This window comes from Gopherus flavomarginatus, chromosome 3, assembly GCF_025201925.1.
Source record: "Gopherus flavomarginatus isolate rGopFla2 chromosome 3, rGopFla2.mat.asm, whole genome shotgun sequence".
Lineage (NCBI taxonomy): Eukaryota > Metazoa > Chordata > Testudines > Testudinidae > Gopherus > Gopherus flavomarginatus.
Window position 1 is genome coordinate 57,526,142 of NC_066619.1, and position 13,697 is coordinate 57,539,838.

Sequence of the window (13,697 nt, forward strand, 5' to 3'; positions counted from 1 at the left end):
CTAAACTATTTTAACTGAGGCCATGTTTTCAAGGTGTGTAAAGATTAGTTCATTAGAGGTATCTTTATGAGATGCATGCCTTTATTTATGACATATGACCCACTTACTTTTTAGGGACATAGGCAGCAAATGGGGCCCAGAGCTAGTGTATACAAGCAGCTCAAATTCACAAGCCATGGGCCTGATTTTCCTCTTATTCAGACTGGTGTACAGCAAGAGAAACTCCACTGAAGTCAGTGATGTTACAACTGTGTAAAACTTATACAAATGAAGAGAATCAGACCCCATGATTTTGAACAGACATTGAGATCTCTGTTCTACTGTAGAAAAGTGTAATTTGCTCACTTAAGTAAATCATCCCAGCCCACTTTTATCTTAATCCCATTTTTTCCTCATCCCCAAGCAGAAATACCAATACAGCCATTTATGATCTCAGTAACCAAAACTGGAGGACTATGATTTTGTGCATGTTAAGTAAGAGATACCTATTATAGATCCCATTAAATTAAAGAAAGGGGGAATCTGAGGTATTTTGTATATGACTAAAGATGGAGTGAAACCCATAGTTGTAACAATGCTATTTTATAGATTAAACAAAAATGTGTAGTAAACGCAAAAGGAGTTTTTATTCTGAGAAAGTGTTATCCCACTTTAAAGTAAAGAATAATAAGACTTCCAGTAATCTAAAATTTTCTATCGCACAAGATAATTCTATTTTTAGGCCAACAACTATAGTAAGTGTATTGTTTTTGGTACTTATCATCCAGCATTAGGAAGTTTACATAATGCAGAAGTTCATCTTTGCCATCAAAACCAAGAGGTTTAGCGAGAACCAAATCTTACATAGCTCATACTATTCCTTAAAATAAATTGTCATATCCCAATAACTGATGTGTGTTATTAACAGAAATAAGGTTTAATGAAAGACTGTGGGATGGGTAGTTTAGTGGTTAAAGACACTGAGGCTTCAGTTTTAGGAACACAGTTCAACTTCAAACTGAGGCCTCAAAGTGAACCTTTGTTTGCAGAACCAATACACATCCCAAAACTGCCACACATAATTCAACAGGATTTGGAATAGTTGTCATTCACTGCTTAGAAGAGATCCAAACATGAGCAAACATGGAGGGTGAATACACTTTTCTCTCTCAAAAGTGATATACCTCCATGTTAGAGTTTAGGTCAACAGTAGGTGGTAAGAGGAAATTTACACTGTAATGCCTGAAATCAACCCAATTATCAGATAATTTTTACAAACTTGAAGAACTCTGAACTCCCACTCTTGTGTTTCAGAATACATTTTTATAACTAAGGTAACATTGGATCTGTTGCATACTGAGTGAAATGAAGTTGTACAGGCAATTTCAGAGATAGGTATCATATGGAACTGCGATTGTTATGTATAAAGAACATTACAGGAATAATTGTTTTTAATATGATAAATTAGAAAGTCTGAAAAAAAGACAAACACAACTGGGTTTAAAAGGTTTATAAATTCTCTTAATCTAATCTACTTTGTGTCATGGCTGTACTCTGAATTCTATATGTACAAGTTGGGCAGCACTGAGATAGCTTGGTGTGATTGGCAATAACATTGCCAACTATTAGAACACCCATTAACTTCATTCCAAGTCATTTCTTCCTTGAAAAACAGCATAACACTTATTAGAAATGCAAAGTCCTGTGCCTTCTGTTACTTCAAATAATAAATTGTTATCTGAAGAGTGGTATCTTCATAAATATTAGACATAATTAATTCCCGTAAAATGCATTTAAAATGGCTGATAATAAAACGAACAACTTTAATTAGAGCTATATAAAAATAATTTAGGCATAAATCTGAATAGCAATAATTTCATTTGAAAATACTGAAAGGATTAAAATTATAACGGGGTTCAAAAGAGAACTAAATAAATTCCCAGAGGATACGTCCACCAATGGCTATTAGCCAAAATAATCAGGGATGCAGCCCCCTGCTCCGGGTGTCCCTAAACCTCTGATTTCTAGAAGCTGAGTCTGGATGACAGTGGATGGATCACTTGATAATTGCCATGTTCTGTTCATTCCCTCTGAAGCACCTGGCACTGGCCACTGTTAGAAGACATCATGCTGGGCTAGACAGAGCATTGGTCTGACCAAATATGGCCATACTAATGTTCTTATTTACATATTTTTTTGAATTATAGGAATATATACCATTTGAAGAAGTCGTGATATGAGCTAATGACCAAGAGCAGAATTAAAACAACTAACTAAACAGACGTTACTATGCATCATGTGAGGAGAAATTGGGATTCTAAATTAATTACAGAGAATGTTACATTACCTTGCATGTATTTAAAAAACAATGTTACTTTAAAAGATTTTCTTCTCTAGTTCTGTAGAAAGCTGCAAGCAGAGCTATGCTCTGTACTTTTGCTGAAGTATAGTTATTGAACAATCATTAAGGTGAAAATGAACAAACTTAATAATATCATTCAATCCTTAGGCTGCTTTTGATTGCCTAGGAAGAACAAAATTAAAAGCTATATGAAGTCTAGATGTCACACAGCCAAATGCAGCGGACTCCCCACAAGGAAATACTCATAAAGCAGTAAAATTTTAAATGATCAATTTAAATATTTAAAATGTGGCAGTTTTGTATTCTGTACCTTAATATATATCAAAACTACACTGAGTGCAAACCCATCTGTCTGCTCTTTTCTGGTTTTTTTGCCCCATTGTACTGGTAACAGGAAAGTTAATGATCAAGTTAAGACATTCTTGCACAGATTTTTTTTTGGTAATATAAGAAATCTTTTTCAACACGAACATGATGCTTAACTATTTCTTCTGACCTTGTAACAATACTGTCACTGGAGAGGCCTAAGCACTTCTCAATGCTAGAAACCATATCACTCAAACTGCCCACTGATTAAACTACTATCACAGCTAATCCATATGGGAAGATACATAATGAAAGGCACTTTATCTGGCTTGTTCTCTTTATTGCTAACTTCATTCCAGTTAAATAATTATAATTATATTTACCCATTTTTTGGCTAAATTTTCTAAGGGTTGAAAACAATTGGGTTATCCACAGAAGTTTGTGTGTCCCACAGAATTACACATTCGAATGCAAACTGGCCATCATGTGAGTAAATCAGACAATTTTTTTAATGCAATGCAATGCAATGCAATAAATAAATAAATAAATAAATAAAAATGATTTTGCAGGTGGGCATATCATTCCCTTTGAAAATCTACCCCTTAAAGTTACAGCAACATAAGCATAGCTTAAAGTTCATTTTTACATTGAAATTTCTTGATCAAAGGACATACACACTCATTGTAAAGCACAGACTATTACTCAGCTAAATCCCAACCTACTGGCCTAATCACCCATTTCCATAGGAAAACCTGAAAGAGGGAGCTTAAAGGGAACATATCACAAAAAGGTTTTCCTCCCTAAGAATGCACTCTTTTTGTTCTGTCAGGAAAGGAAGGAGGATAATTTGGGGGTCAAGGTTTGTCTCCTGCAGAACGGCACATGGGACTGGCCACCAATCCCAGGGCTGAATCCCCAGAGATCAACAGGAGATTTTGGCCATCTAGGTGGAGGCTTCAATGGGGGCTTGGAGAGGTGGGGGGAATGTTATTCATCCCATGCCCTTCATGGTCCCACCTCACATGGATTCCAGCACCTATGGTGCACCCTTTGGTGAGAACTCACTCCCCTTCCTAATGGGGGCAAGGAGATGTGCAGGTGGATCTGGGAGGTAGCTAAACAGTAGAGCCCTGTACATCAACATGAAACTAGATTGCAAAAAGGATTATATTCTTGGTTACAATATTTGTTAATATAGTTTCATGTGACTGCATTGTGAATCTCTAGCAGCAAGTACAATACAATCTATAGGCTCATAAACTATTTCTTCATCAAAAGTATCTAAAATGTACACATTAAATTTAATCTCTTCTATTGCAGCGCTCAAAATTCTTGACTAGTGTACATCAAGGATAACATTTTCAGGAGCATCTAAGTCTCATTTGCAAAAGCATCTAAGTGATTTAAGAGTTTAAGGGTAAACTTTTCTAAAGCACCTCAGTGACTTAAGTGCCTAGTCACTGAAGTGCTTTTGAAAACGTTACCTGTAGGCCTTTAAGCCACTTAGGCACTTTTGGAAATTTTACTCTGTTTTATTTTATTAACAAAATCCATAAAAGTCACAATTACTTTGGTCTGAGTCTTAAACTATGTTTAACTTGCTATGATAGTAATGGAATTAATGGATGCTGAAAATGAATGTTTTAAGTTTGAATTGATATTCTTGAACAGTTAAAATATAGACTACTACATTTAACAGTCTACATTAAATAATATTGCTATAATAATGTTATAAGGTGTCAATAACATTCTGATAAATGTTGTTTTCATGTTCTAATTTTACATATTTGGTAAAAGCATTCTAAGCAAAGCTGGATTTTTTTCCAATGTTCAAGCATTTTTGAGTGGCAGAGAAAGTGCAAACATTTGTTATATAACTTTTAAGTCAATTTTCCTTGAATTCTTTTAAATGACGATATTCTTAAAAATAAACTATACAACTTCAGAAATCATTCATCGAGATCAGATGTCTCAGATGAGCATTGACAAAAATTAGTCCTCACAGGACATAAATTCTTACCTCAACAATATCTGAATTCGTTCGACTCTCATGTGGCTCATTGTACTCTGTATATTTCAGCAACACTTTGTCCATATCAGTGCTGGCATACTGGAACAGTTTGTTGGTGCTGTTGAAGATGATTAGAGCAATCTCACAGTCACATAGAACACTCAGCTCATAAGCCTTCTTCATTAACCCAAATTTCCTCTTTGTAAATGTCACCTGGAAAAAGGAAAACAGGTCTGTCAAAAATCCCTAAGTCTCTTTTTAAAGTCTCTTTTCTTTTACGAAGTTATAACTTGCAATTGCTATAGTCTTTGAGCTTGAATAAGTTCATCCAGAAAGCAAATAAATCAGAACATAGTTCCAATACAGAATATAAATATCTGAGTGCTAAGTAACTGAGGGAAATGCATATAAGCCTCAATGCACAATTCAAGCTACAGAAAGTAAAAAAATATGGGGCATTTCCATTAGTTGAGCTGTGAATTTTTCCTGTCTCATGAACCAGTTTAAAACATTGACACTGGATTCTTCCCAAAATATTTTAATTCAGTACACTTAATCTTTTGCCCACACCTAAGCTATTATGTTTATTCTGCATAATAGATGTCTTTGCCTCCCACCCCCACAACATTTTAAAAATCACACCTCAGTTCTAGAAAACTTTTAACAAAAGATTCAGCCTATTCTTATTTAACAGATATTAATTCCAGTTGAATTCCCTCCCCCCAATTTGTCTACCAGTAAGGAAAGTTCTATCACATTTAATTAATCAAAAAATATTTGATGTAGAGATGCACAGATCTGTAACAGTTTTGAAAAATTACCAGATATATTAAAAAATCCTTTTTGTTTCACTTTCAAGTTCTCAAGTGTCAGTACAATGAAGAATATAAATTGGGAGTGAAGAACAAGTTATGTAAGTACTGACTAGCCAGTAATATATATGCATTATTGAGGTGAGCTCTTATCCATACATACCTGTCAACACATTTTATTAATCTCAAAGTAGTACATGAGTTTCTTACCATGAGAAATCTAATCTAACGGTAAGACCTGACTTGTTTCTTTTTTTCCTGTATTCTGTTTGCATTAAACACATAAATTGATATTTTATTTTTAATAGCTATTTTCCTCTATTGTAATTTTCTGTGATGGATTTTGAAAGTGAATAAACATATGGTACTAAAATAACTATCAGTCAAATCAAATATGCAGTGAGGGTATTTGACACTTAAGGAAAAGCACTAACCAGGTAGTGTAAACTTGCTTAATCTGACACTCAGTGGTACCAATTCTTTAATACCATCAGTAAAAGTACCTATGCACATGGTTCATCACTGAGGCAAAAAACATTCTATTGTGCATGGTTCATAAGGCTGTTGTTTTATCTTGTTACACTCCTAATGCAAGCTAATGTTAACTGCAACCCCAGTCTACCCTGGAATCCCAGCTGGTCATGCTATGGAAAACGTGACATTTAAGTACCTTCTAATCCCTACCAGCTAGTCTATCTCGAAGAGATGTGGCTGTATGCCAATCCTCTGTACATTTATTCTCCACAATGTATCATGAATGAAGTCACTTTTATTGCTGTCTCGATCATTGTAACACCTTTATAAAATCTATTAACAACAGATAGATTAGTATTAAATCTGATTATTTGAGCATTTAAAAAAACAGTTTGCATAGCACTAGACTTGAGTCTATATTTTTGTTACGAGCTGATATTAAGACATATCTAAATGGGTAAGGTCCAGCTGGCTTTTGCTATTTGGCATGACTGATCAAATACACAGTCAAAAACTCATCTTAACATTGAAAAACTGATCAGTCTTTCAAATGCCTTTTAAACACTTTATCTGCCTGCAGAAAACTGTGATAATAGTATCACAGACTTTAAGGTAAGAAGGGGCCATTACGATTGTCTACTCTTACCTCCCGCATAATACAGGCCATAGAATCTAACCCACCCACTCCCATATCAACCCCCTAACCTATGTCTGAGCTACTGAAGTCCTCAAATCATGGTTTAAAGACTTCAAGGTGCAGAGAATCCTTCAGCAAGTGACCCGTGCCCCATGCTGCAGAGGAAGGCAAACGCCCCCCCAGGGTCTCTGCCAATCTGCCCTGGAGGAAAATTCCTTCCCAACCCTAAATATGGCAATCAGCTAAACCCTGAGCATGTGGGCAAGACTCACCAGCAAGACACCCAGGAAAGAATTCTGTAGTAACTCAGATCTCACCCTATCTAACATCCCACCAAGCCTATTGGGCATATTTACTGCTAATAGTCAAAGATCAATTAATCACCAAAATTAGGCTATCCCATCATACCATCCCCTCCATAAACTTATTAAGCTTAGTCTTGAAGCCAGACATGTCTTTTGTCTTTTGATGCAATGTTATACACAGTAATATGAACATCTATATAGTTTTTTAGAAAAGGCTACACAAGCAATGGATCACATGCAGAGGGGAGAATATACTAACCCGACACATTTTTCTGCATGTAAAACTATTTTCAATCAGACTAGTTGACCACAGTACTGTAGGTGGAGTGTATCTATACAATATGGTTTCTGTTGCACAGAAACCTCAGTATTTAGCATGTTACAGCTCCTCACCATCAAAGTATACTTCAGCACAGAAATATCTTTAAAGCCACTGTTTGTGTTTACTGTTAGGTGCTCCTGAACATTTTGGGTAACCGCACAGATGTACTGCATAGCACATACTTATTTCATAACACTTATCACAAAAAAGATACTACTTATAGTGCCTTTTCACGAACACTGAAAATAAAAAGGACAACAGAGAAGCTAGAGGTTTTATTAACTTTTCTTTAAAATGTAATCTTCATTGCTCTGAATTTGATTCACTATTATCTCCATGTCCTTTTTAACAGTCTGCAAATGTATTACATAATGCTTTTTGCCATTGTTCAAAGACATAAAAACAATTGTAGCTATTACTGTTTCTAAAATGATCTAGAATATTATTTTTAAAATATTCCACTCATTGACTGATTGCAATTCAGAGCTTTTGCACTTATACCTAATAATGTATTGTAATAATGTAATTTATCATACTTTTACAATAGTTTGTATTAGGGATGAGCCTATTTATTTAATAAATGTGCGGTAGGGTCAAGACCTTCAGAGATTAAGAGTAATTTTAAAGATATTTAAAAATACATTCTTCTTTCATACAATTTCCTTTATGTAGCCACATCAAGAAGAGGAATGTACTCATTTATCCTCTAAAATATTTAGGTGAGTAATATGAACAAACAACAAAAATATTATTTGACTTTGTATTTTGTGTCCAATATGTTGCTAGCTATATTCACCTAAATCAAAATTAGCTAATAAATGTTGACTAAGATGATAGATACAATATTTTAGCACTACAGTGATTTTATTGAGTATTAAAGATTGCAGTAATTTATTAAAAATATGTTATCTCTTTATGTCTAGGTAAAAACCAACTGAAACCTATAGTTGGAAGTCTATAATTCTGTACTTAAATAATTTTTATTGTGCTAAGTTAAGAACATGAAGTAAATACAGACATTTCTTAAACACAGTTGCATGCACACAAACTACAGAGTAGCTTAATGATTGTATTAATAAACTGTAGCTGGTCATATTGAGGAGAAGGGGTTTACTGTAACATTTCACAATCCAAATATGATTACTTTACTTTACTAGGGTTAAAAAAATCTCTAAAAGGAATAATTCTGATAACTGATCAGGAACTCGGATACTACAAACATCATAAGCCATATAAGCAGCGAGATAATCTGTCAGACTACAGGAACAATTTCTCAGGAAGGAAAACTCTTATAACGTAAAATCTAACTATGTGTTGCCAATTTACTGACATATTTAAAAATAAAACTGACCTATTTGCATGGATTTTGATCATATCTGATTAATATTAAATGTATTTTTCAGTAGCACAGATGGAATAATTTCATATTCTTACCCCTGCTGACTGTACCAAGGACTAGTTCATTAATTAATTAACAATTGAGCCTGCTGTCCAAATCAGATTTGGGACATGCTTTATCCCTTCTGCTTTCTGGACCAGTGGATGTCTAGTACTGTCCTCAAGTTTCCATATTTTTCTTTGTATTCAGGTGGACAATTTGTGAAGTCCTAGCTTCTTGGACTAGTCTCTGATGACAGCGATATAACCGGGGAATTAAGTGTCCAGAAATATAAAATGGCTGCCTAGAATGAGGTTAGCATTTACCCGCTTAAAACCTTAAAGCCTCTCACACACAAAATACATAAGCCATACAGTAGAAAAGCAATTGTCAGTATTTTTAAGTTTTCAAAAGTACAATTCTATAAGTACTGTGTAACTAGTGTGGCCAAGCAGTGTTTCACAGATATTTCCACTGGAGTGTGCAGGGAATGGAGCATGTACTTGTGCAGCATGCTGAAAATTAATCATGTTGCATGTGTTCTACATAAGCTCTGAATACAGGTTGCTTTATTCATTTAGAGCCTGCTTTTCAGAGCTGATGAGCCCTTGAACTTTCATTGAACACAATGGCAATGCCCAGCACCTCAGAAGATTAGGCCCTGAAAGTCTGCAGTACTGGGGTACGTGAAGGAAGGAAGTTTAAATGCAAAGATGATTGTCCAGGCTTTGAGCAAACCACACTTGTTCTAAATATTACAAAAACAAAAGAAAGAGTGAAAAAGCCAGTTCTTAGCTTCCCTCCCATAAATCAAGGCTAGGTCTTTGTGAATTTTGGACCAAATTCTGGCTAGAGGTTAAACTTACTGTATGCACAAGAAGGAAAGCATGGACCAAAGATGATTTGGGGAGGACATTTTCCATCTCCAATTCTGGTTCTCCTCCAAAACTACAGAAACAAAATTCTTCAGGATTTCTAAGGTCAAAGCTGTGAAGGGGCTTCCTGAGGCATGGTCTTGGGATCAGGGACTGTGATGTCTGTTAATGGAGCTGTAGCCAGCCAGAATGCAGGTGCACATTCACACTGCTTCATAGCTGCAATATGCTCTCACTAGGAAGGTAATTTGGCACAGTGCCAGAATTTGGCATTCTATTTGTAGTGAGTAATGTTTGTTTAAATTAAATACATTAGGAGATAGATTAGTTGGTTTTGTATCTAGTCCTTTCACATACTGGAATGAATAATACAACATGTATGTATGCTTTTTCCACTCAGACACTATACCAACAGACTGTGATAACAGAAAGAAACAGCAATCTACTTGCAATTGTTTTTATTTATCTAAAATTATGCCAAAATTGTTGTGCTGCTTGTAGATGTGAATGGAACAGTGTAAGAGCAGAAATCATTGCTGAGAGGCAGAAGCTTTTATTCTGCTGATTTAGTCTATGACCTGTCTCTGCTGCACTGATGCTACATTTCTTTTCCTTTGGACTCTTCCACTTTTGACTTTTAAATCTGAGATAATCTGAGAGATTGATTTTGAGTGTCTGTCCTGTAATAGCGGTGCCATCATTGGTACTCAGTATCTGTCACTGGGGGACACAGAGTCTATGGCTTACTTTTTCTGTTTTCCAAACAGCAGCCTATGCTCTGCCCTGCCCTCCAGCAGCAATTCAATCCGTGGACAGTATGTCAGGTCTTCCCTCACCTCTTCCTGTCCTGACATGAGGCTGTGCAGTTGCACATAAGGCTGTGCAGTTGCTGGCACTGAAAGGAGGAGAAGAGCAGGGAGTCTGAACCCCCCTCCCATACATTTCCTGATATTATGTATATGTTAACATGAGGGCCTGTGGAAACCGGAGGCAGCTCATGCATCCAACATTTGATGTATGCCTTCTACCTGGCTATGGGGGAGTGTTGTGCTGGTTGTCCCTCCTCAATCTGAGTGGAGTGAGCTGACATGGGTTATCTGGGAAACAGGAAGCATCAAGTGAAGCACCCTCATCATCATAAAATCAAGATGGCTATGTATGAGCAATGTGACTTTTGACTAAAGTGCCAGGGGCAGACACTTATCTCTACTTATCGTATAGCCAAACCCCGACAGCTCTTCAAAAACTGCAACCCCCTTTCTATTCCCACCCCCGACTATTTTATTCTTCTTAGCTCAGTTTGTCATTTTAAAAGGCTCTCCTGCAACAAACTTTATGACTATGTTCAGTGGTGGTGGCAGTGGGAAGCAGCAGCACTGCAGGATTCCCCCTAGACAAACCCTCCTTTATGTGACAACGACTAGGCATGCCATATTAAATGAAAGGCCTTTTAAAGAGCAGTAAGGGACTCTTCAGCAGGCTGCTCTATGTTCTTGTAACTCTCCGGCATAACTTATAGGGATGACACAGCAGCGAGTTATGCTGCAAAAAGAACTATTGTGCTTGACAGCCTCAAGCATACTGAGCCTTGACTTGCTGAACAGCATTACTAAAGAGGCGCTCTAAGCAGAATGACCTAAAATTATAGCTGTAATATATTAAATGGCCCTATCTTATAAAACAGGGTTCTTTAGCATCTCATGATTAAGCTTCACAAAAATGAAGGTGCTGTACTTTTTCATTACACTGTATTGTTAGTGTATCAGCACACAAATAATGGAGCAGAAACTATGAGATTATTCACTCTTTCACAAGTCCTACATTTTTTAGAACATAATGCCTGATCTCTGTTATGACATTTGTCTTCATGAATAAAGAGGAGAGGGATAACTCAAAGGTATGTTAATTAATGGATGGTATAGCAACTCACAAATTATTAGGGTAGGCAATATTCAAAGTCTTTTATTCCCATATATTCTAAACAGTTCTAATTCTTCAAAATATAGCCTATATCATATTCAGACGTGAAGAAAGGCTGGATATTATTTTTTTCTCTATTGAATGATATGCATAATGATGGTTAATCTCAGTTATACCACTCCTCTTCACTCATTAGGACAGATTGAATTAACTCACTTATATCTAGATGTATAGACATGGGCATCTTATTAGTGAGAAAATATATCCTTTCTATCCATATACACATATTCTAGATAATATAAAGTACAATAAAACTGACTTTTTATCTATACCACATTCACTAGGTCTGGCAGGTACAAATAAATGTTTAGGGTAAAAAACATGTTTACTAGTTCAACAAAACTAAAATGTTCGTAAGATAAAGGTCAAAGAATATTTCATTCCCTGCTGAGCAAATGGTCAGGAAGCACATTTGTCTGCATTTCCTGTCATAACAGGAAGAGTGTAACTTCTTCCTCTCCACAATGGCTTCAGTTCTGCTTCCCACCTCCAGCTCTTTCTCCCTCAGGGCCTTCCAAATCAATCCTTACAAGACAGAAAGGCAGTGGCTGTATCTGCTCTAGTTTTCAACACAGCAATGTTTAATGATACCATAATTACTATTGGACTATCCTTACTTAGGCTGCTCATTCATATTTCAAATTAAAAGTAATTTGGCCTAAACATTTACCTAAAGCTAATTAACTTTAAATTATACTCTCGTATATTTTGGAAATACAAGCATACCTAATCTTAAATATAATACAGCCATGAAATTCATAATTAAGTCTGCATCTCTTGTAAAATATTTTCTCTACCATGTATGGAATATCAATTAGATTAGTACAACATGAAAGAATTTCAGATTAAAATGGAATCAGGGCCAACTGGGCCATTAAAATTAGTAACCTGGCCATTAAAATTCAGTGTACATCTTCTGTTACTTAAAGAGAGAGAAAAGTTGAGGTAGCCTCTCTGATAAAACTAGGAGTTGTGCCTAACAAGGAAAATCTATTCCAGTGCAATTACTCATGATGTAAATTACTACTTAATGTGAGTAAGGATGGCAAATCAGGCTTGCAGAAATGAAGGGCTACATCATGGTTTTAAGGTACATCTCACTGAAAAGGGTGGTGTAGAGCTGCACTATTAAATGTTATTGGGAATTCCCTTCATAAAGCACTGTAATGGGGGGGCAACCCACCAACCTCATAAAATCTCAAAACTAGACTAAAACCGGGTTAACTTGTGAGAGCAGACTGAATTTTTTTTTTTTTTTGGTGGTGGTGGTGGGGGGGGGATCTCACAAAATGTCCTCCTAAATTTGAGCCGATTTTTGCACTAAATCATCAGGCTCCCTTTTCTGCTTCTACAGATGACATTCTGATTGAGATGATGATCTTGTAGTCTGTTCTTTTCAACAGAGCTAATGTAGATAAAAATAGATGCCCGTAAGTCTGAAACTAGTTTTGAAACTAGCCGCATGAGGTATTGGAGTCAGTCGAACAAATCTAGGTCTTCCTGCAAATGGACATTTCCCTCCAGGATACTCTTCCCTGCCCTGTAACCTCACTTTGCTTATCTGCTTTAATTTGTTCTCTGTTCAGCTGATAACTGTAGCAAGTCTTGTTTTACCTAGTTTCACACGTGCTGGGAGCTAAGAATTATCAAAAGTCATACACATGCAAAAGTTTCTCTGCATGTGTTTTCCAAGTGCCTCTAATATCATTTTCAAACCAGCTACAGAGCCATGCTACTTTGGGGAGAGTGTCTAATATCTGAGTACGTATTTCCTGTAGTATCTGATGGTCCTCTACCTACCCCTCCCCAGCTCACAACAAAACTGAAGGATGTTTCAAGCAAAATGTGCAGAGTTATTAGTTAAGCAGAGCGCAGTTAAAATTAGGAATATGGATATCAGCATGCTTCACAACTAGGAAAATAAAGAAACATAAAACATCAGAAAGAAGATTGCAGGAATGAAAATGATTAGACCACATTTAAGGCCAAATTCTTTTTGTCCCAGTCACGCAAGTTGTCACAGTGAAGTCCAGCATGGTTAGACTCTTAATAATAAGAATAAATGATGGAGATAGACAGCAAGGTCTTGGAAGCTGTTCAAAATCTGACACCAGAGTATTTTTGAATCAGTGTGCACTCTGATTAGGTATTGCAAAATGTCCTATTATAACAGTAGTATAAAATAATTATGGAACTAAAGCCATCCCTTTAAGCCTGCCTGCCTTGTCTGGGTAGTGTAAAGGGAATTTCTGGAGC

At 36.1% G+C, this 13,697-nt stretch overlaps 1 protein-coding gene across 22 annotated transcripts in view; it reads right to left on the bottom strand.

Moving 5' to 3' along the window:
- The window catches only part of MEF2C (myocyte enhancer factor 2C), a 156,784-nt gene that overhangs the window by 65,699 nt on the left and 77,388 nt on the right, over positions 1 to 13,697 (bottom strand). For all 22 annotated transcript variants that reach the window (XM_050943907.1, XM_050943910.1, XM_050943897.1 and 19 more), the window contains one exon: positions 4,668 to 4,871. In XM_050943907.1, the coding sequence (XP_050799864.1) occupies positions 4,668 to 4,871 (204 nt within the window). The remainder of the gene's footprint in view (positions 1 to 4,667; positions 4,872 to 13,697) is intronic.